The 23,345-nt window shown below is 40.6% G+C and overlaps 1 protein-coding gene and 1 long non-coding RNA gene across 2 annotated transcripts in view; one reads left to right on the top strand and one right to left on the bottom strand.

The window, feature by feature from the left end:
- The window catches only part of LOC310732192, a 137,852-nt gene that overhangs the window by 94,154 nt on the left and 20,353 nt on the right, over positions 1–23,345 (top strand). The gene's annotated exons all lie outside the window — the stretch shown is intronic.
- Positions 555–23,345, bottom strand: part of chst8 (carbohydrate (N-acetylgalactosamine 4-0) sulfotransferase 8) — an 89,420-nt gene continuing 66,629 nt past the window's right edge. Inside the window, exons 4-5 of the mRNA XM_083552450.1 lie at positions 3,121–3,158; positions 555–3,023 (exon numbers count right to left, since the gene is read on the bottom strand). Coding sequence (XP_083408576.1) covers positions 1,905–3,023; positions 3,121–3,158 — 1,157 coding nt within the window. The 3' untranslated portion in view covers positions 555–1,904. The remainder of the gene's footprint in view (positions 3,024–3,120; positions 3,159–23,345) is intronic.

The following is a 23,345-nucleotide window of genomic DNA, read 5'->3' as shown; positions in this document are numbered from 1 at the left end:
AGACACTCAACAGACAGATAGATAGATAGATAGATAGATAGATAGATAGATAGATAGATAGATAGATAGATAGATAGATAGATAGATAGATAGATAGATAGAGAGAGAGAGAGAGAGAGAGAGAGAGAGAGAGAGAGAGAGTGATTCACCACCTGAAGAATGTCTACCTGATTCACGCCGCTTCATTGGCAGTGTAAATATAAGCAAAGGGCATCAGATGAGAAATCTGTACGTGTGCACTAGAAATCACGTTTACATTCACGTATTTTTCACTGTACGACCATCTTCAGTGGAGAAACGGGTCGAGGGAGAAGAGAACTAAATGTTTCTGCCCGAGTTCCTACACAGCATCCGATACACTTCATTAGTACATTAGGGATTGAACACGCTGCATCAAAAACACGTCTGTGCATCGAACATGTGCTCCGTACACAACTTAATATCTGTAACGATATTCTTTATATTCTATAGAACCTCTGTTAATATACTTCCATTTTCCATAAAGCTCTGTTTTTCTTTACCTTTATCTCTACTTTCAAAAATAACATCAAATAAGAAAATAGTGTAATCTCGCTATACGCAGCTGTTATGAGAGCTGGAAGTTACATCATCTGGAACCGACAAAACAAGAACAATTACTGCTCAGGTCTACAAACAAAGGAGAAAAAAAACCCTGCAAAGTTATTACAGTGTTATTACATGGTTATTACATTATTATTACAGGTTAACAACATTTAGCGTTACATCGTTATTACAATATTTGAGTTAAAACTAGTTTTTTTTGGGGGGAAGGGTGGTTGGTCTTTGGAGTACCAATTCAGAAGTTCTACAGAAGCTGTAGCGGTTCCATGAAAATTAAATAGAAAGTTCAAGAAGGTAATATGAACAATTCGATATGGAAGTGATCTGGAGAAGTGAGAAAATGAGTGGAGTGGGTGATTTGTGATAGAAGGGTATCTGCAAGAGTGGATAGAAAAGCGTATGAGATGGTCATTAACCCTGCTATGGTGTATGATTTAGATACACTGGCAATGACATAAAGACAGGACACGGAGCTGGAGGTGAGCTGTTGAAGATCATCAGGAGTGATATGGATGGTGCAGAGGAAGGGCATGGGGGATATTGGAAGAAGATCACTATGGATGGAAAAAAAGAGGAAGGCCAAGAAAGAGGTTTATGGATGTGGTAAGGGAAAGATATGCAGGTGGTTGGTTTGAATTGAGCAGATGTAGAGGGCAGTGTGATGTGGAGTATTAAAGAAAGAGGGGGGCCAAAACTTATGTAAGCCACTGAACTGTATGTATAGGATCAAAGTGAGCGGTGAAAACATGGAGTTATTGATGTTTTTTGGTCCGAGGGGAAATGCTTAATAACAGTTCGTGAGTGTGACATGACCCTTAACAAGGGAATACATCTATTATTCAGCGTGGATAATTATCTCACACACCCACACACACACACACACACACACACACACACACACACACACACACACACACACACGCAGAGCTAAACATAAAGCCGTATTTATACAAATACATAGAAAAATAGATTCATCTGAATGCCCTTTTTACAAAACAGAATATTACAGTTACATCTGTACTTTAAAATATCGTGAGTGCGCACTCTGGAGCGAGGGATGTTACTTTGACTGAATGGAATGGTGGAAAGAGAACCGATAGATAAATGGAGAATTGTTCTGTTTGTCTGATATATAGATGATCTGACAGATCACTTTCAGTCTCATCAATCAGGGTTTGTGTTAATGCAATGAAGCAGCAGTTTTAGCAGTTAGCACGAGTTAATAATATATAAATGTGTAGCTTTTATACACCTGCAGTTTGTGACTTTTTGAAATGTTTTAAATACTGCCAAGACGACAAAAAAACCAGCAACCGGTTGTGTCAATACAAGTCTTCAAAGGGTTTGGAGTAGTTAAACATTAGATAGTCCATGTAATAGAAGTCGTAGGCCCGTTGCCTGTCCAAGGCGGTGAGCTGGGTGAAGTAGTGCCGTGTGATTTGTGTGGAAGTCCTGGCAGCTTCAGGGTTCCTGTCCTTAAATGTGGGGAAGGTAAGATTTTTTGGGGCTCCCGTTTTGCGCAACAGGAAGTTGGCTTCCTCCTCCAAGGTCTCAAACTTGCCAATAAAATCATAGTCAAGCAAGCACGGGCTGCAGAGCTGGCTCACCGGCTCCCAGTGAATATCCATGCCGACAGGACGATGGACATCCAGCAAGTAGCGGATAAACTCCTGGAAGGTGACACCGCTCCCTGTCCTGAGTGCCGATGTTGATGCATTCACCCTGTACTTGGAGATGATGGGCTTCCCGAACACGGGGTGGTAGTATGAGTTGGGGCTTTCAAACTTGTCCCTGAAGGCTGAGACTAGACGTTCCATCGGTTCACGGACAAACAGAACCTTGGTGTAGGAGCGGAGACGCTCGGCGATGGCACGCCGATCGAAGCTGTCCAGACGCTTTAAATGGTTGCTGTAGTGGACGGCATCATGATTAATTTCACGCGTAGAGGATGCAGTGCCAGCGAGCACCATCAACACCCGCTTCCAGTTTGAGCAGCCTGCTTTGGGGACCTCGCAGTAAAGCAGCTTGTGCCTGTCCTCTACATAGATGCGAGACACATGGTGTGGTGTTATTGTTCGTGAGATGTTGCTCCGGTATTTCCCACACACTTCCTTGATGAGGCGACGACGAGCCTCCTGGATACGTGAGAGATGCCTCCAGCTGTTGGATACAGAGTGTGATGACGACAATGACGATGATGACGATGAAAAGAAGGAGGAAGAATTAGACAGAGGCCGAATCACTGTGCTGGTCTTGAGGAGTTTCCGGTGGCGTTTGGTGATCTGCTGAGAAGCTTGATTTGGTTTGTTCCACTCGAAAGCGGGAAACTGTATGGGGGAGATGGAGATATCGGCACTCAAGGCGTCTTGTCCATGCTGTCTATTCGAGCGTACTCCTGTAGAACCACGTTTCATGTCACTGTCCTGCTGGGCACACAGTTCCTGCACCACAGAGGCAAAAACATTCATAAAGGTGAGCAGGTATGAACCTGCGTAACAGAGCAGATTTAATTTTTTTTGAAGACAAACACACACATACCTCTCTCGTCTGCCGTGTCATGCCACTAAACTCCACCCCTGTGAGAAAGAAAAAGAGAAAGATAGTCAAAAATGGGGATGAATTTGTGTTTTAAAAAAGGTGGGGGCTCTGAAAACTCCAGATGCAAGGCCCAAGAAGTCTTTATGTAGCAGAAAAAGTGCAAAGGGCATGCTTTGAAATGTTGTTAGTCACCATCAGGGTACCAGGGTCACTTGGACTTGATAGGGATGGCCAGAGAACAAATATGGTTTAAGGCTTGTGGATTCTGTCACAAATGAAGCCTTCCTTATTTGTTCTCAACATGAAAATGAGCTTGTGGAAAGAATCCATTTGCTTCAAAGACAAACAATTAGGTTGGTCCATAAATGGTCAGTTAGTTCTAGTACCACTATAAAGCTCTTCGTCCTCTCTCACACACATACAGTATATCCTGCCATTCAGCTGCTCCCTCTTTTTTGTCTCACCTCCCCACAGACTCTTGCTCTTGTTACCCATATAAAGCCTTCCTGACATTTTTCCTTGAAAAGATTTTTCTTTTCAGTTTGAGGACCACCAGTGTTATTCAACCAGAACACACTTGAGTTCCAGTGCTAGGCTTGAAAAAAAGAAAAAAACATTCATTTTTGCCAATTTTTTGCCCAGGTATTGCTGTAGACATTTCCCAGAAGGCATCAGGGCATCAAAACATAGACTTTATACACAGGAAGTGTGTCATGTTGTTACATCCATCGCAGTTCTGACCCTTTTAACTGTTCAAACTTTGAAAGTTCCACATTCTTTCTTTCTTTCTTTCTTTCTTTCTTTCTTTCTTTCTTTCTTTCTTTCTTTCTTTCTTTCTTTCTTTTTTTCTTTCTTTCTTTCTTGTTTGTTCTTCTGTTACAGTTTTTGACTTTGAGTTTTACCATGTCTTTGTCATTTTTTTCTTCTGATGTATGGATAAGCAGTTGTGTCACTAAAGCTACGTTCGTATGTAGATCTGATTCTGTGCAAACTCCACACACCTCGGTTAGCCTATAGCAATTATGCACAAAGCACAGTGTTGGACGAAATACACAAACAATGTACTTGCGTTACAATGGAGATACACTCAGCAAAATATTACTCCAGTAAAAGTGGCTTCAAATGTACTTAAGTTTCCGAAGAACTATTATTTATTACGCTATAATGTTCCAATGATCATTTTTGTCAGAAGACTCTTGTTCAAGTTTGCTCAGTTTATGTGAAAAGAATCTGATGTTTCTCTTAACACACTGATCAATTAATAAAATGAGTAAAACACTGATTGATTTTCTATTACAATTATAATGAGCCCAAAACCTTCTTTTCGTCCACTTCTCGCAAACAAGGTCACGTGTGTTGTGGGGAGTTCGAGTCTGGAGTTTCTTCATCATTTATTCCTCTCTAAATGTTGAAATGATGCTGAACTGTAGACACATCAGTAGATACACCAAGCGCCAATCAAAACATTCATTCATTCATTCATTTATTTTCTCCCGCTTATCCGTAATTCGGGTCGCGGGGGCAGCAGTCTAAGCAGGCCCCCGCCTTCGACTGCTGCCCAATCCTCACAGCACCGTCCCTTACGGTCCCTCCTGCAGGTGGTGAGCCCACGGGAAGGCAATCAGAACATGTGTAATAAATTAATTTTACTTCCTTACTGTCCACCACTGGCAAAGCAACAGGACACAATAAGACGCTGTAGGGGAAAAGTGACAGCGTTCCACACACTGACCCTAAAAACCGGAATTTACCCTCTGTCTCAGAGTGGAAGTCTGGGAAATTACAGTTCTATTTACGTCATTTGGCACATTTAAAACAGGATAAAAAAGAAATATAAATTTACATAAAGAAGCAGTTGAGAGGAAAGGGGCCTTGTTCAAGGGCCCAAGTAGCAGCTTGGTGGTTTTAGGATTTTAATTCATGACCTTCTATTGAGAAATCCAACTTCGGAGCTACAATTTTCCTGGAATGAGAGAAGCTTTCGAGAAAGAAAGCGCCTCAGAACAAAGCCCCGCCCCTTTAATGAGCATTTTCTCTGAACAACTCCTCAAGGGACGGCATGATACAATGATTACAGTGATAGATCTGACATGTTTTACGACACGCACACACACACACACACACACACACACACACACACACACACACCACATCCGGCGAGAGAGGTATGAGTGCGAGCGAGTAGTAATTATGTGACTCAGAAGCTCAGCCAACATCGTTCGCAACAAACTGAGAGGGTAAACACACTTGCGGCTAACACACACACACACAAACACACACACACACACACCCGGGTTTATGCAGCGGGCTCAGGGACCGACACTCAGATGATTGACACCGTGCTGTGGCCGGTTTATAGAATTTAGTGTAATTTGGTTATTACTCGGGTGTAAAAGCCCTATGGGTCTTCATGCTGATGGAGTAAATGTATAAAAGATGTCTGTCAGTGTTTTATTACATCGGCACCAATGTGTGTGTGTAAGTGTGTGAGTGTGTGTGTGTGTGTGTGTGTGTGTGTGTGTATCAGGCGTAGCAGCTGTCGATGTACGGGAACACATTGTCATTGTGGATCCTGCTAATTCCAATGCAGCATCAGACTTTTATCCCTTTCTCTTTCTTTCTCTTTCTTTCTCTCTTTCTCCGATTTTTTGATCCAAAACTGAACATCAACAGTGCTACGACTCCTCCGTTACTTCTGTCAGGTGCTAACTCATTTCGTAGCCGTGCCTGTGCTAACAGATGGTTCAAGTGTTGTAAAGAACTTCTTGAATATTGGATAATGATTATTACACAACAGCGCAACTGAACTCTCTGGAGGTGTTGATTAGTTTCCTATAATTACGTCTGACAGGAGCTGTGACATAAATGACAGGTGCGCTAATATATTTACGCGTCGATCCTGCAATCGTTGCTATAGTGACAACAAGGACATGGATGGTGGACGGCATACAAGGGTAAAGCTGATAGAATGTTCACGTGCCTTTAAATCATTCGAGATATTTCTCGAGATAGTCTCCGATGTCAGTTTCGTGAAAACATCACAGAGGATGTTAGGTTTTTATTCCATGAAATAGCAGCATGGTTTTTTTTTTCCTCTTATTGTATTATATATATTTATTTATCTTACTATTATGACAGGAGAAAAAAATCAAGTGAGAGAAAGAGCATTTATAGCTGCTATACGGTAGGTAAATACAGAACTTATTTTAGATTGGACAAATCTTTATTGTTGTTAAAAGTTTTATTTGAACCCCCCCTGACGCACACACACACACACACACACACACACACACACACACACACACACACACACACACGCGCGCACGCGCATTTTAGGGTGATTGAAGGCTAAAGTGTGTGTGAGCACTTGTGCAGTGGGTTGCCAAATAATCCATAGCAATCCCCCTGCTCTCCTGTGTTCCCTGGAATATTCTCAAGACCCCACATGACCTTGTACAATATAAGCAGGTACATTTAACCACCTCGATTCAGGCCCCCTGATATTATTCCAGCATTTCTGTGGATTTCATTACATATGACTCAAATTAGCTGTGTAAAAAAGTCTCATAACATCAGCGAGTGTTAGAAAATGACAGGTTCGATATAAAAGGTGTGCGCTCGCCCTGTCCGTCTCTGTCACTGTAACACTCACTCAGGAGCAGGTTTCCAGTTGCACAATTATGAAGGATGTAAAAACATCCCTCCTCCGGGCTGCGCTGATGTTAGCACTTTTACACCGGTGTCTTTGTGTGACATTTGAGCCGCTGTGCAGCCGGTCTCCCGCTGAAACGGCGTCTGAAGGACGGGGTTTTGTGCAGCCGGGGCGCAAATGTCACACGCGAAAAACCACAAGCGGGCGCCTTCATGTCAACACAAAAGACTTTTCAAGGCGCTCACAGGGCAGAGACATAAACACGTCAAACTCTAATAAATTAGATTCCAGGACGAGGAGATCGGGACGGAGATTCGTAAAAAGATTTTATCTGGTTGTCTTGTTTACGAGACATGCATTAAAATGAGTAATGCAGGTTTTTTTATAAAACAGGAAATACAGAACCAGCGATAGAAATAGAACGATACACACCGCTAGACACTGTTGTGTGTAACGGAGCGCCGGATAATGACAGCTTTAAACATCTGACACGCAAACCGAGTTCTACACACCAATTTGTTTTTGTAACTCACACTCACAAAGCTGTGAATTATAAGAGCCTCAGTGATGATGAATTAACTGAACCGTTGTTTGTGATTTCTGCTGGGTTTTTTTTTTCTGGTGCGCTGTTTATCCCTTCAATCCTTTTTATCTCGGCGTTCAAACAAATAATGACTTTATGTTAAATTAGATTGCGCAAAGCAAATCACGGGATTGCAAAGCATCGTGTTTACCCAGTTTTTTTTTTGTTATTTTTTGGAGAGAATTATTTTCTTCTTCTTCTTCTTTTGGCTGCTCCCTTCAAACAAACTACCTGCACGTCTTCCCTCACCACATCTATAAACCTCCTCCTTGATCTTCCTCTTTTCCTCCTTCCTGGTGGCTCCATCCTCAGCATTCTCCTACTGATATACCCCATGTCCCTCCTCTGCACATGTCCAAACCATCTCAATCTCTCCTCCCTCACCTTGTCTCCAAAACGTCCTACATGTGCTGTCCCTCTAAACTCATTTCTAATCCTGTCCATCGCCGTCACTAACGACAAACATCTCAGCATCAAGATCATTATTTCATTCAACAACAACATCTTCTGTATTTGGCCACCAAACCCCCACCAATAAAATGTACAAAAAAATCAGCTATACTTCATTTAAGTTTTGTGACACCAGAATTTTCCACCCTGAGGAAGTTCTGGAAGGTGGTAGGTTGAGGTTTTGAGTTACTAATTAAAGTTTTTGATTCCTGATCGGAAGCCCGGCGTTTTGAGCTATGGTATCACCAAGCTGCCACACTCTGGGCAATCAAGGCTCTGAGCGCTCCAGGGCATGGCTGACCCTGTGCTCCGACCACAGCTTCCTTACATTGCTGGGATATGAGAAGAAAGAATTCCACCGTGCTGTGCAGTACATCTGCCGAGTACCTATCTTTCTTCTCCAAACTGTTACCACAAAAGATGAGCTGCACGAGCGTCTTTAAATGTGGTAGCACTTTCCCTTCACTCAACAGTAGACCCCAACCTAGTTCCAGTATCACACAGCCCCTGTGCACAATGCCATCTCTATGAAGATATGCTTTACATAGATCTTCTGCTATAGAGTTCCAACCCTATTCGAACCCCTTTTAGGGTGACTGTGAACTCTGACTGCACCCCAGGCCTCCTCACTTCACCTACATAAACTTTACTAACACTCTTGTATCTAAATGAGAATCTAAAATCTAGTGGAGCATCTCCCAAGAAGATTAGAGGTTATTATAACAAGAAATAGGGCCTAAATGTGGAACAAGATGTTAAAAATAAATCACTATCTTATAGTCAGGGGTCCACAAACTTGTGTCAGTATAGTGTATGTGTAAGAGTGTGCTCTGGTGGTTTGAAGAGGGTATAGTCCAATGACGCTGTGAAGAATATTATTCATTAAAAGGTAGAGAGATAGCAGTAAATGAATGCTATACAAGAGTAAAAATGGAACAGAAATCAAAGCAAACCTGGTCTATCGTGACAGAAAGCTTTACATATATATAGATATGTAAATGTAGCACTGATGTTTCATTATTTCCTCGTATTCGAACAACTCGTGTGCGGTTACGGGAACGTCGACTCATATTCTCGTCATTTCCACAGCTTTATTTATTGGCCTCTTTTATATATGACGAGTCGCATCTCGGCTGCTGAAATGAAATGAAATGAATTGCGCCGCAGCCGTGGCGTTCATCGCTCGCAATATTTCTACGTGGTGGAGAACTGAGAAGAATCAGCGTCTCGCTAATAAAGAGAAAGAGAGAAGGCTCATCACACTGTCAACATCGGCAACTATATGAATAGAGTAATAGTCAACGCACACACACTCACACACACACACACACACACACACACACACACACACACACACACACACACACACACACACCCTCTTTCAGTCTCTCCCTTTATTATAAATGTCCAAGGTGATATTTTATTGTTATTAAAATCCCTCACAGGTTCTCCAGCTCTTCTCCACCTGCAGCCCTGCTTAAATCTCCCCAACATTTAATAAATGGAGCAGAGTTTATGTCTATCTACAAGCCTGGAGGAACATCTCACTGTCTCACTGCATGACGGCTGCTGCTACTGACACCCACTAACAAATTGAAGAACACTAGCGAGCCACATCGGCACCAAACATCCCGCAGACACAGCAGGTTTATGTTTGTTGAAACTCTGACAGGTTCAAATTCACATAACTATGTCATTGCCTCTTAGTGTTTAGGAAGTGTGTGTAGTATTAACAGTATTCGCAGTGTTATTAACTTGAGTACATCATCATCAAGACACAGCCATTTCTGTCAGGACTGCTTTTTCTATGTTCTGCGATCATACACCTGGGCTACAGAAATGCTGTCTGATCAACATTTCAGCAGCTTTTTCTATTTGTTCAGTTCCATGAATCTTATCCTGAAGCGTTTTTAGGAACCTACATACAATAATGCTATTTTTTTTTCTTCGTGACCAGATTATTGCTGATTGCTTTTTCAGCTCGTTGAGGATCAGAAAGTGATTTAGAAAGCAATATTGTACTTACCCTTGGCATATTGAGCCATGAACCAGTGTCTGGTTGCTGTAAGAACATTCATTTCCTCTCAGTGTCAGTAATCTAATAAGCTAAAAAAAAAAATTGCCCTGTAATTTAAAATCTCACACATTTTGGCTCCTCAGCTGAACCTGACATTGATTGAGTTTTCAGCGAGATGAGATTGTATTTGGCTTCAGATTTATATCTGCTCAGTTCATGGTGCTGAAACAGTGCTGTCTTGCTCCTCCACAGCTGAATGATAAACTGTTTGTTGGTTCAATATGAGCACACCATCACTTGTCAGCTGTCCCTATGAAGGGAAGGTCAGAAGAGTCGATTTTTTATGTTTATTGACGCTAAAAGTTTCTGCACTGCACCGGGAGAACAACTCTATAAAAAATAAAAAAAACCTTCACAAATTCACACAGGGACGCTTCAATAAACTACATTCTTCCTGCCAGGATCAATTTGCCTGCTTGGATATGAGCTGGATGTCAACATGTCAAGAAACTGATGAGTTATTTAACATCAGCAGGGGTTCATCATTAAAAGGTATCTTGTTCAACTGCACCAACTCACATGCAGAACTCTGGCAAGTTAATCATAAAGACCTGGCTTCTTCTAAACCTAGATTTAAAGAAACAAATCAGATCTGATATTGCTTCAAGTTTGTGGATGTGGTTGGAAAGTTTGATGCACAGCTGTGGCAAAAGTGAGGCATCTTCTCTGATAGTAATTTGTGAGGATTGATGTGTTTGGCATTTGCGCATAGAAACTCAGAGCTTGTTATTACAGCACAATTCTCTGAGGACATTTTGGCATTGGTTTGTTTATTTGGCATCATCGTCGAAGCCACTGTGAGAACCTACACCATGTGCCCTGCCACATGACCCCTGCTTTGTGTTTTTTTCAATCCTAAAAGATCATGCAAAAAAAAACCACACGTGGAGCCGGATGATGGAAAAACGACGGAACGGGGATGCGGCATACGGAGCGTGTCCTTGGCTAGGCTCGAACCATGCGCCATCGACGGTCCTGTATTCCATGCAAATTGCAGCGAGGCAGCCAGCAGAGTTCATTAAAAAATAAAAAGATAAAGAGCATCCAAGCAGATGGAGCACAGCAGTGTGTCGGTGTGTCCACAGGTGTTCCTTCCTTTTTAAAAATTTCAACATCGTCTCCAGCACCAGCAGATTTTAGGCAAAAAAAAAAAAACTTTTTTTCCTTTTACTGGTTTTCTGCACTCAATCTTGTCTTGTCAGGGAATTCAATTTCCTGTCTGTGTTCGTCCCCAAGAGGTAGTTATTAGCAGGGTCGACTGGGACAACCTTGTGCACATGTCCATGTTGCTCCCTTTCCATCATATCACCATCATTGACCCTCTCAGAGTCTTTATCATTGTGGAACACAGCAGGACATGTCCAGGAAGCTCCATTAGACTTGGTTACCAAGTATCTGTCTGTGTTGGTGTGCTCCTTACATTGAGTATAACAGAATATAAACTCTCATTAAACACTCCCTTTTATTGAGTTTTGTGTGTGTGGCTGAATTTAATAATTGTAAATAGGCTTTTATTAGTCACCTGTATGTTACAGCAGAGTGGAATCTTTCATTCACAAACCCTAGAAATGTCAGGAATCCAGGGTCATCCATGGTACAGCACCGTTGAAGCACAAAGGGGCAAAAGGCGTTGCTCTAGGGGCAAGAGTGGCAGCTTGGCGAAACCAGAGCCTGAACCCTCAATCTTCCAATTAGTAACAGCTGAGCAACCACTTCCCAGCTGTAAATCAGCTCTTCTGTTGACATTCCTGGCAACAATAAATGGCGGATATTTCTCATATGATGGCGGAGGTTTGGCCCTTTTTAATTTTCAATTTAATTCAGTTTGATTGGTTTTTCCTATAGCACTTTCACAATGGACTTTGTCTCAAAGCAGCTTTACAGAATGTAAGAATGAAAAAACTAAGATTTTGATATACAATAAGTAAATTATTTGTATTTATTCCTGATGAGCAATTCGGGGGGGGGCGTTTCAAGTAAAATCTTCCTTAGACAGAAAGAAACCTTGAGACGAACCAGACCCAGAAGAGGAACCTGGTCTTCACCTGGGTGACACAGAGGTGTAATTAAAAAATCATAAAAAAATAATAAACCTTACACGTGACATTACGAGTAACAAACATCATGAGCGCTGAAGTGTGCAAAAATGAATAATGTCCTTTGTTCTATAAGTAATGTTCTTTTAGTCTTATACAGTCAGTTGGGGTTGTGGAACAAGGAGCTCCTGAGCAACTTGACAACATCTGAGATCATTATAGATTCAACACCAACTCCTCCATGCCAGAGGCTTTAAATCAGGGTTTTTTTAGGAAAAACATACCATGTACACTGCTCAGTTAGACGCAGTTCCACCCCTCTTGCATTTCATCCTTCAAAGGTTTCAGTGGCAAGGTTTGCTTCCAAACCCTATAGTTTTCTAGATGTGCACAGGAACTCCTAAAGCTTCCCTATGCCTGCTTTCTGACAGCTCTGTTTCATTCAGAGCTCCAGTTTTCTGTCCTGCTACGCAAAGGAAGCTGCTGTTTACCAGCCCTTTTGTTTAATTCATGACAGTTAAGTCTCACTTCACTCTACTGAACCGAGTGACGAGCGAGATGATGAGGCGAGCTGAGGCGGAAATAACGAGAAAAAAATTTGCCTGATAAATAATTGAACTGTATTCAGGAATTACTGTCAAAATAATCTTCGAAATAAAAGGAGTTAAAAAGAAATAAGTGACAAGATTATGAACAACGTAAAAAGAATGGTGTTCTGTTTGTTTTTTAGAATTTTAAAAGGTCTGAAGGTCTTCTAAGTGTCGTTTTTTTTTTTTTGTTCATTTCTGGCCAATTTAGAAATTCACATAAGGAACATAGTGATGCATCAGCTTGATAGACGAATTTCCTGAAATGCTTTTTTCAGACCTGTACAAGAAAAAGCTGCATCAAATGTTCCGAAGAGTTCTCTTTAATTATTTTGCACAGCATTCGTTTTGACATTTTTATCGAAAAATGAGTCGCCCTCCACTCTTCTTCACTCGTTCAGCCGCTGAAAACACCACGAGTTGCATCTCCTCCTCTCCACTCCCAGCTCTCCATCCAATTTACTGTGTAACTAATTGATTATTCATTCTTCCGTGCCGTCTGAGGTTAATGTTACAATTTCCCATTTGAGCAAGCGGTCATGTGGAAACTCATTCGGTGGGCATTAGATTGGAGCCGGGAGTCATTTGGGAGTGTGGAGAATATTTGGTGGACGGTGCTTGGTAGTTGGTAGACTTTCCTGCCGGACCCGATTTGTAACACGTGACTTACCGAAGCCCATTTCTCCTTCCTCTAGGGGAGAGAAAGAGATTACAAATGGAGGGAGGGATGCAAACAGAAAACACTTTTTTTATGTCTCAAATAGGAGTTCCTGCCCAGCTGGTGCTGCCCGCTGTATATCGATCACTTTAAATTACACCGAACCCAAAGTCCTGACCTTAAACTAAGTGTGTGTCCGTGTGGCGGAGCAGAATATCGCGACGTTGCGTTAAGTCCATCAATGGATTTTTCTCTTGCAACCTGCTTGAACTGTCAACTGAAACACGAGAGACTCTCTTTCTCTCAATAAGTAATAATCAGCACTGATTACTGTGTGTGTTGTATTTCAACATTTTGCCAAATCATTTCTTAGTGTTCATTAAGAGGGTGAAAAAAAAAACCTCCAAGCACAGGAGGACTTCGGATAGAGAGCGTGGAAAAATATTTCGGCAAACTGTTTGGCGCCTCGGAGGCGGGAGGTGAGACCCTGCGCAAGCTGTGCTTAGGGACATTTGCTAAGAAATTTTCTGAGCAGTGAAAGTAGCACTTGAGAATTTAAACTGTCGTGACATTAAGAACGGGTCTCTATCAAGACATTTTAAAGTACTAAGTGGGGATTTTTTTTTCTAAAAAAGGTTCAGTGAACAATAAGGTCTGGCTGGACAACACCGGAGCTGTCCAAGATATCACAGGTGGTGTCTTCAGCACAGAGAAGGAAAGTAACGAAGTTTAAATACTTTGTTACTGTACTTAAGTAGATTTTTCTGGTATCAGTTCTCAACTTTTTACTTTACTCATTACATTTTTACACAAATATCTGTACTTTCTACTTCTTACATTTTCAAAACAGACTTGTTACGTTAGTTTTGATTTATTTGGTAAAATGTCAATGTTTCCTTCTCAAGAGCCGTTTTCAAACAATCAACCTGTTTCCTGTCATTGCTCTGCGTTTTCAATCCTTTGGTGTATCATTTCCGGTCTCTCACACCACAGACGTAGACTAGTTTCTGAAGCTCACAATGAGCAGGTAGAAGGCAGTAAGAAGTCTGGGGTTAACATGGATGAGACAGAGGGAGTCAGTGATGTAAACATGACTGAGAACAGAAACTTTCCTGATCATCATATTTTCTCTGCTTGTGTTCTATAAGGTGGATGTTGAGCCTGGATACATTTATTAGGTAACAACATTTTAAATTCGTTATATGTACCATATATCAATTAAGGGTGTTAAAATGCAAATTAATTTTAACGGCACTGGTTTTTATTAACGTGCGATTAATGAAAATAAAAATGTAAATAAATGAATTAATAAATAACTATAAAAGAGACGAAATTAAAACCTTCAGCGCAACACACGTTTATTCACGATGGATTTTCTTTGCTCAGATATATAAACTAAATAAATTACCTCCACCGAAAAAATATTTTTAATCAGTAAACATTTGTTTTACTGATGCGCCAAGTCTCAAATCAGCACCAAAATCTGCCGTGATTAACACAGTTACTCCTCTGGGGGTCGAAAAACACACCGTTTTGTAGCATTTTTCCTCATAACGCCGAAACGAATGTAAACTACTGTCATTTTATTTGTTAATGAAAGATCCCTTTTTGGAATATTGCTTCACTACTTTTTCTTTTTCTTTTTGATCACTTTGTTTGATCTTTGTTTCAATCTGGCGTGTTGAAGAGTCCATTGTGTTGATGCTGAATGCAGTGTTGAAGTGTTTATTTGGTTCGTATTTTAGGAAATAATGTGTTGGTGTTAAGGACTGGTGCATCTTTGAGCCTACGTCAAATACGAGTCAAATCTAAAGTACTGTTCTAATCAGATACTCGAAGACTTTTACTCAAGATATAGTGAAATTGGTCACTTTTAACATTCGTTTTGCAGCAAAGTATCTATAAATTTACTCAAGTATGACTTTAAGGTACTCTTAACATCTCTGTTATATTCTGCACGAGCACAGCAAGGTGTTTTCTGATTTTTGAGAATAAGTAATGCATGCTGGGTATTGACTCCAGTAAGGAACAATATCAAATAATCCATGAAACACGGAGCACAAGTTCATTGCTTTAATTCTGACAATATAAAGATATTATGGACACAGTCATGGCTTGAATTGGTGTCTGTTATGAAGGGTTATGAGTACATCCCTGTTATTTGCATGATGTTGACAATGTGAAGTGAAACCTATACACCCACTTTTGCTGGGGTAGACAATAAATTTTCTCATAAAGACGAAATTTCAGTTTACAAACCAGAAGGTAGATTAAATTCGGAATATTTCTTCTAACACTTCCATACTTCCTCTCAAGCCCACCTATAGAGACATACTCTTGGTAGATAAGTAGCTCAGTAGTTAAGGCTCTGGGAAGGTTCGGGTTTCAAAATGTGGTATCGCCAAGCTGCCACTCTTGGCCCAGAAACAAGGCCCTTAATCCTCCAGCCCATTAAGCCCCAGCTTCCTATCCTCAGGTACCCCAGTTCCCCCATTCCTAACATCACTGGTTTGTGTAAAGAAAAAATTTCAATGGCGCTGTAAAGTACATGCAACAACTATAAAGCACCACCCTCTGAATTACCCTGAAGTGTTCTTCTTCTCAGTGTTTCTGGCATAAGCCAGGGATCCACCACAACCCTGAGCAGGATGAAGCAATAACCTCACTTAAATATAGAAAGAACTTTGAGGCCATGTTTCTAAAAAAAAAAAAGGTGGGATCCTAACACACGTTTGTAAAGACTTTTAAATAATTCAGGATCATATTCAAGGGTGATGGAAGGAAAGAGTGTGAGATTGACAAATAGCGGTATTTTGCTACTTTCATTTGTCTGCTGTGGTGAAGAAGTGAAAATGGAGCTTTCAGAGTAATGTCTCTGTTTACCGTACAGTCTACATCTCTACACTCACCCATGAACATGATCTGTGTGTAAAAGAAAGGCAGAATAGGTATATACAATTAGGTTCCTCTGCAGAGAAGTTTTGCTTACTGTCGGAAACATGGCAACAATCCAGAAGAAGCTCTACGAATGAAGGAACTGAGCAAGAGATCCAGATCGGTATAATAAGCTAGGCAGAGTTGGCTCATTTTAATAATTGCAGAGGGGAAAAAAAACGGTAATTCCACAAATCATATCACCTTTTTAAAGCCATTCTATTCTCAGTGACAAATCCATAGGAAATATTCAGCCCTTTAGCCTGAGTGGAAGAGACCATTAACTTCTTGTTGACCCCAGGACTGACTGGTAAATCAAATAAAGATCATTCTACTTTCTAGAATAAGAAAACTAGCAAGTGTGTGTGTGTGTGTGTGTGTGTGTGTGTGTGTGTGTGTGTGTGTGTGTGTGTGTGTGTGTTTCTTTTCTCAATGTTTGTAATTTTTTTTTCTTTTTCATTCTTTCATATCCAAGAGGTTTAAAAGTGGTTTAAGAGTACATCAGTGCGGTCTGAGGGAAGTCGAGGAACCTTACAGCAGATGATCATGTGATGTTTCTGGCATCTGAAGAAAGATGGTGTACAGGATTTTAAAGCATAACTGTGCAGTCCATCTCTTACACACGTTATCTTGTTGCAAAGACACATCCGTTTGTTCAAAGCTGTTTTTTCCAACATAAACGCCATCTTTCAACCTGAGCAAAAGGTTATTCCCAAATAATTTCACTCGTTAGTTATGTTCACTTGTCAAGCTATGCCTCAGGGACTGTGAAACGAAGCTATTATCTATATAGCACATTGCTAAACATTTTCAAGACATAACAAAAAATGCATTTTTCCCAAAGGTGTTTAATTGTGCTATAGCAGGTGATCTTCCACTCCAACCTATGTAAAGCATATCTCCTTGGAGCTAGCTTTATGCACATGTCATGCTGGAAGAGGTTTGTTCCAACGGAACAACGGATTGTAGAAGAACCACATATGGCAGGTGCCCCCATACTTTTAGCTACACTACAGGTTAATAAGAGTCACTTTTGGCAGATGTCCTTTTCCAGAGCGACTTGCTGCCTGTTAAGGGCCTTGCTCAAGGGCCCAGCAGTAGCAGCTTGGTGATGCCGGGGTTTGAATTTGCAAAAATTAGTTCTCCCAACATATCATCCTCTTATGACGTATTTACTGAAATGCTGTTTAAGATTGAAGCACTTCAATCTCTCTCTAGAGGCCATGAACTCATTCGTACTTCCTTCTTTTGGAAAAGAAAAGAGGTGAAAGGTAGCACAGAGGCTTTTGGATGGAAGGAAGCTGCAGTAACGAGCTCTGAGCCGATTTTCACATAAAGGCGCATCCAGGAGCAGATCTTTATCATTTAATCCATACTATAAAAAAAAAAATAAAAAAATAATCCAATTCTTCGTTCTCTCCATCCTGTCTTTTGGTCTTGTCCTTTTCCTCGATTTCGAATGAACAAAAGCCATATAGTATATTTATATCTATAGAAAAAGAGACGGGATGAGTCAGATGAACAGCATTGTGAGATCAAAAGCCAAGAGACTGAACGCTCGGGTACGAAAAAAAGGACCACACGAGCTGCTTTTTTTCCCTCTCAGTCTTTACAAAATTCTTCTGTCACTAAGTGAAGGCATACTTTTAAGTGCTAAGAGCAGCCATGACACATCATGTATTTTTGTATCTCAGCACCGCTAATGCATTTTCGCTTCTTTTTCGAATTTCTGTGTTAGCCTTTGTGCCGTCGCTGTCCGCCCGTACGGTGGTGCTGATAATTGCTGACTGAGACTCTTCATCCTCTTATTTTCATATAGCAAGAACATTATTAGGAAGATGCTTTCATGAAAGAGCACCAATAGCCTAAGGCCTGAATGAATACATTTGCCTATTAGACCAGATCCTGTCACTGTGGATGCAACTCACACCGTCCATCCTGCTAAAAGCTTTATTGAGGAGTCATAGCTATAGGTTACACCTCATTGTGCTGCTCTCATGAATTCTGTAAAGGCTTTATTTGACTGAATTGATTAATTATACAGTAGATGATCACTAAATAGAACCTGAATTTCAGCACTGGAATTACACTAGATGCACAAATATTTTCCAGACACATCATTAGAAGATTTACTTTTCTAGCATTCAATTCCATATTAAGTCACCATTTTGTGATAGCCTCCACTCTTCTGGGATGATGTTCCACTAGATTTTGGAGTGTACTTGTGAAGATTTGTGCTCATTCAGCTATGAGGGTGTTAGTAAAGTCAAGTGCTGATGTAGGGTGAGGAGATCTAGAGTGCAGTCAGGATTTCAGAGTTATATAACAGGCCACTCAAGATCTTCCACATCTTCCAACCCATGTATCTTTAAGGAGCTGGCTTTTCATGTTGTGTGCTTCCAACATTGTGATAACAGTTTGCAAAAGAACCACCTACGGATGGAAAAGTCATGTGTCCTAATACATTTTTGATATGGTGTTTGTCGTGCTTGATCCTTTGAAAAAGATTTGTTGAAGTACAGACCTTATGCCAGATGCTCACTCTGTGATTTGGCCACAATTTTTTCGACTGAGACCAATTTTTAAAAAATCTTAAAAGATTCCTATAATCCTAAACTAAAATCTATAGACTTTGAACACTGGATTGTTCACCGGCAGCCAATTAAAAGCTGTAATTTTTTTTTCTCTGGTGAATTCTGGCAGATTTAAAAGGTTTCAGATTTTCCTATGACGACAACCGTCGAACCGAGAAACAAAAGGAGGTGACGCAATTAGCAATATAACTTCTTACCACCTCTGGGAAAAGGTCTAAAAAGGTCAGGTGAACAGTACAGCAAAATGAGAATTGTATTTAGTTATTGAGGGAAGAAGTGTTACATGTTGATCATGTTCGTACAGTCTGACAAGCAACAATCGCAGAGGACTGTTAAAAACATTGCACAGTATCTGCTCAAGATTACATAAAAAAAATAATAAATGCTTAGTGAATTTTCAGGCAAACGCAGAGTTATAAGAGGAATGTGCGATTAACGCTTACCTGGCAGATCAGTAACACTGCCAGTATCCTTTAAAACAGCAAAGCAAAAAAAAATAACTCAAACAAATAAAATTTTTCTCAATTTATGGGTCAGATAACCAAATACCAAATGTCAAGGTTGCCAGACTTTGCTATAATCAAGGCAAAGTTGTGAGTGTTATATCTTGTGCCTGTTTCTTCTGGTTTACATTTTTTTAACTTTTCGCTATTTTCGTTTTTGTCCTGATTAGCCTGGTTGCACATCACTCGCATTGTTTTCAATTTATTATGTTCTATGTATAGTTTTGTTCAAAGTGACTGTTTCTTTAATAAACTATCTCCTGCACTTGCACATCTCACGTCTGTGGTGTTCCTTAAAGGAGACTTTACTGTTACCATGGATGCAGCGAGATAGCATGAGTTGAAACAGGTTGTGTGTGTGCTCGGGCGCGAGATGAACCATAGCATCTCTCTGCTTTACATAACACGTTTGGCAAATTGTCTAAACGGCTTTCAGAGCAAGTGTCATCTTTATGCTATAGACAGCGATCACCCAAGACTGCCCTTTCACAGTGCAATGTAATAAACATAGCATGAACCCTTGTTCGTGTCAGGATCTTTTGTTCCAATTTCTGATAGATTTCTTCTCCCCTTCCAACAAGTCTTCTGACAAGACCTAATATCTCACAGGCAAGTCTTTGAATTAAATTGCTATGGTCATTTGGCATAGTTGAAAAGAAGGTATAAGTCAATTCTCTTGACCATTTTGCGTCTTTTTTTCCACAATGTCATTGTTCATCTAAGTACGCATTAGTCGGTTGGAATAAACCCATTTTCGCCGCTGCTTTCCATTAAGGACTCAGAAGGGACATTGTTATAGTGCTGGCTAGTAAAGATGGAGAGTCATTGCACGTTAGATGGCCTCATAGATGTAGCAATCCATCTGAACAGGTTGCTCGGGCAGACATGAAAATTTGCCCTTAATGTTAGAGGCGCCAATAAAACAGTACTTCCCTGTTTGGAAGAAACCTGCTTGGTGCATTGGCCCATGCGCCCCAGGAGATGATTGATTAGGTTGAAAGTGAACATTATACAGCAAGTTGGTTCCATCTCTATTGGTCCATACAGCTTTTCTTGTTATGTTCCACTATAGACCCTACTGCAGTACTCATGGACATTAGGGCCACTGGGAACTTCATAAAACATGAGACATTCCTGGTACATGATTTCAGAATAACTCTTTAAGCCTTGGACAGCAGATGATTAAGAAATCAAGACATCGCTCATTGACATAACCCTGATAGGATTTCTAATTGGTTTAACATCTCATATCCCTGGGACTCCACTAGAGCCAATGATACAACCTGTTGGTAAAAAACAAAATCACAGAGCCACTTATTTATGTCATTTGGCAGACACCCTTATCTAGAGCGACTTACATTTTTCTCATCTGATGGGTTAAGAGCCATGCTCAGAGGCCCGGGAGTGGCAGGTTGATGTGGCTGAGATTTGCTCTCATGAACTTCTGATCCAAAGTTCAATGCCTTAACCACTAAGCTGACACCATCCCCACATTCTCTTGTTTAACAAGGAGCTTCCATGAATGGGGAGTCAGCTTTCAGCACTCATTTATGGCATTTGGCTAACATCATTTTCTAATGATCTAATTCGTAAAACTAAGCAGCTATAAGGTTAAGGGCATTTATTGGGGGCCCAGGTTGGTGTGGCTGGAGTTAGAACTCATGACCATTTAAACCAATGTCTTTTCCAATCCTAAGTCCAATGTCTTAACCACTGAGCTACCATCTCCCCACTACAGCACTCGGTCTAGAGTCAGTCAGATTCTTTACACTTCACAGCATGAAGAGTATTACATTTCATATCCAAGCATATTAGGAAGGTGCAGACATGAAAGTGCAGACATGATACAGCACCTCTAAAGCAAAGAGAGTTAAGGGCCTTGCTCAAGGGCCCAACAGTAGCAATTTAACAATGTTGAGGCTTGGATACCTAAACCTTCAAATCGAGAACCCAGAGCCTTATCAGTGAATCACGCTGACAAGTCCTATTTAAGTCCAGATTATTTGTATAGCAGTTTTTACCTAGCATTGGCTTTTAACAAATGGTTGAGAGAGACTGAATTAAGACATTCAGCAAAAACTTGTGAACTTGAAAAAGTACACCGCATACTAAATTCACACTTAAAGAAAGTTTAAAGAATTTAGTCTCCAGGTCAGCACCCAGAGCTGTTCAGTGGTTTTGCCTTATGCTGCGTTCTGTCTGAAAAAATAATATCACCTTATTAAAGTTTCCGAAGTCTCAAGCTCTCCGGATGGAGGTGGACATATTGTGAGTCGGTGTGTTTGCTGAAGCAGTGTGTCTCTAGAAGTCAGTGCTCTTCGTAGCTCTCATGACTCAGCCGGTGTGAATTCGAGGTGCAGTTTTGCTGTAGCGGCCAAAATCTGACACCGAAACATGCTGCTTTTTCCCCTATTAATATTCAGCGATGAATATGGAGGCTACAAATGGATTTAAAAGGATTATATAAAGTTTTGTTTATATGTTTTGTTTTTTTACTGTAAACATATTTGTTTAAGTATTAGTGTATTCCATTTTCACAAGCCATCACTATACCAATTCATCATTCGGTATTGATGGTAAACACATTGTAGAGACCAGAGACCTTCCAAATATCAGCACCATCAAACACAGAAGCACTTAATCATGTGATCGGTTTATTGTCTTTATAGATTTTTCACATGCTTTCCCTGGTAGGAGAATGAGCAATATCAATTCCCCTAGCAGTGGAGGAATAATTCCTACCTCACCCTCTTCTGGATCACACCCCATTGGTTCCACCATGACCTCAAGCTGCATAAATCAGTTACAAGACATATGAATAAATAAACATTGTCAGTTATGCCTGTGGCAGAAGGCAGGAACCTTGGTCTCTCTTTAGGGTGGGACAGTGTTACCTTGTTTTCTGTCACTATGGTTCATTAGAAAAGCAAGGCATGCTGGGAAAATCCCCTCCACCGACCTCAATTTCTCAAATCAACAACAACCATTTAGGTTGTCTCATATTGCTCAAAGTGGGAATTCATGAAAATTATTTATGGAGTCCTAATTCAAAACAATCCTCCCAGGCAGTCAATAAATAAACACAGTTTTGAATCTACATATTCATAACAGATAACTGTTTGCCCTGAAAACCAATAATAATATGAATGCTTTTAGACTTTTTAGGAAACTTTACAATCCTGCACTAAGCAAAAATATTTACCCCTCACATGTTAGTGGTTACCCCCCCCCCCTCCTCCCCCCAAAAGCACTAATATCCCTTGCTTTATTTTTGTTTTATGCCTTCATGCTTTTCTTCACATATCCCTCATTGTTATTCAGTTCCTACAACCCTTTCCTTTAGTGCTCAGATCTTAGGATGTTAGACTTTTGAAGTAATTTAACACAAAGGAAGACTGATATGTGTGTCTACCTAACCTGGAGAAAAACACCTCAGAATTTTTCATAACACCATGAAGAACTCCTGAGTTTGTAGCAAGCCGGGCAGACTTAAACTATGCCCATGTGAAAAGAGACAATTCTCTTTTATGATGTATATACAGTACAAGAAACTGGAAATCATGAAACCCTGAGATGAAGGTGCGCTATAAAAATGACTTCCGACTCCGAAACTTGAAGGTCTTTCATTTTCGAAGGACTCTGGACAAAAAGTATCTGTCAGGTATCGAATCAAATGCAGGAGGCAAACAAGCAGTTCAACGGTCTTTAATGAGGTCAGTTACTCTTTGAAAATATCTGAACACCGATAAGAAGGTACACAGAGCAGAATAACAACACAGTCAGAAGTTACAGTCCTAGAAAACAGGCAAAACAGGGAAATGCAGAGCAGGCGAGATACAAACACTGTTATCCAAAAAAGGTTGGCAACTGGAAAGATAGCAGGCAGAATGGTGGGATCGAGACGGCACCAAGAATGTTACAGAATAACTGTAACTAGTGTTTTTCTGGCCACGTGCATTACCACTTCTCTGATTTTATCATAGACAACAAGTTAGAACAAAGAGCAAACATGAAATTCTGCCTAAAACTGGGCAAATCTGCCACAGAGACGTCTGACATGCGCTCTCCAAGAGAGGAAGATAAGAAATTAGGAAGACGTGTCGAAACCCTTCGGCAACTTGTGTGGGATGACCGTGGGAGAAAGATCCACA

This window comes from Silurus aristotelis, assembly GCF_946808225.1.
Source record: "Silurus aristotelis genome assembly, chromosome: 10".
NCBI lineage: Eukaryota > Metazoa > Chordata > Actinopteri > Siluriformes > Siluridae > Silurus > Silurus aristotelis.
This window is presented reverse-complemented; position numbering and strand designations above follow the sequence as displayed.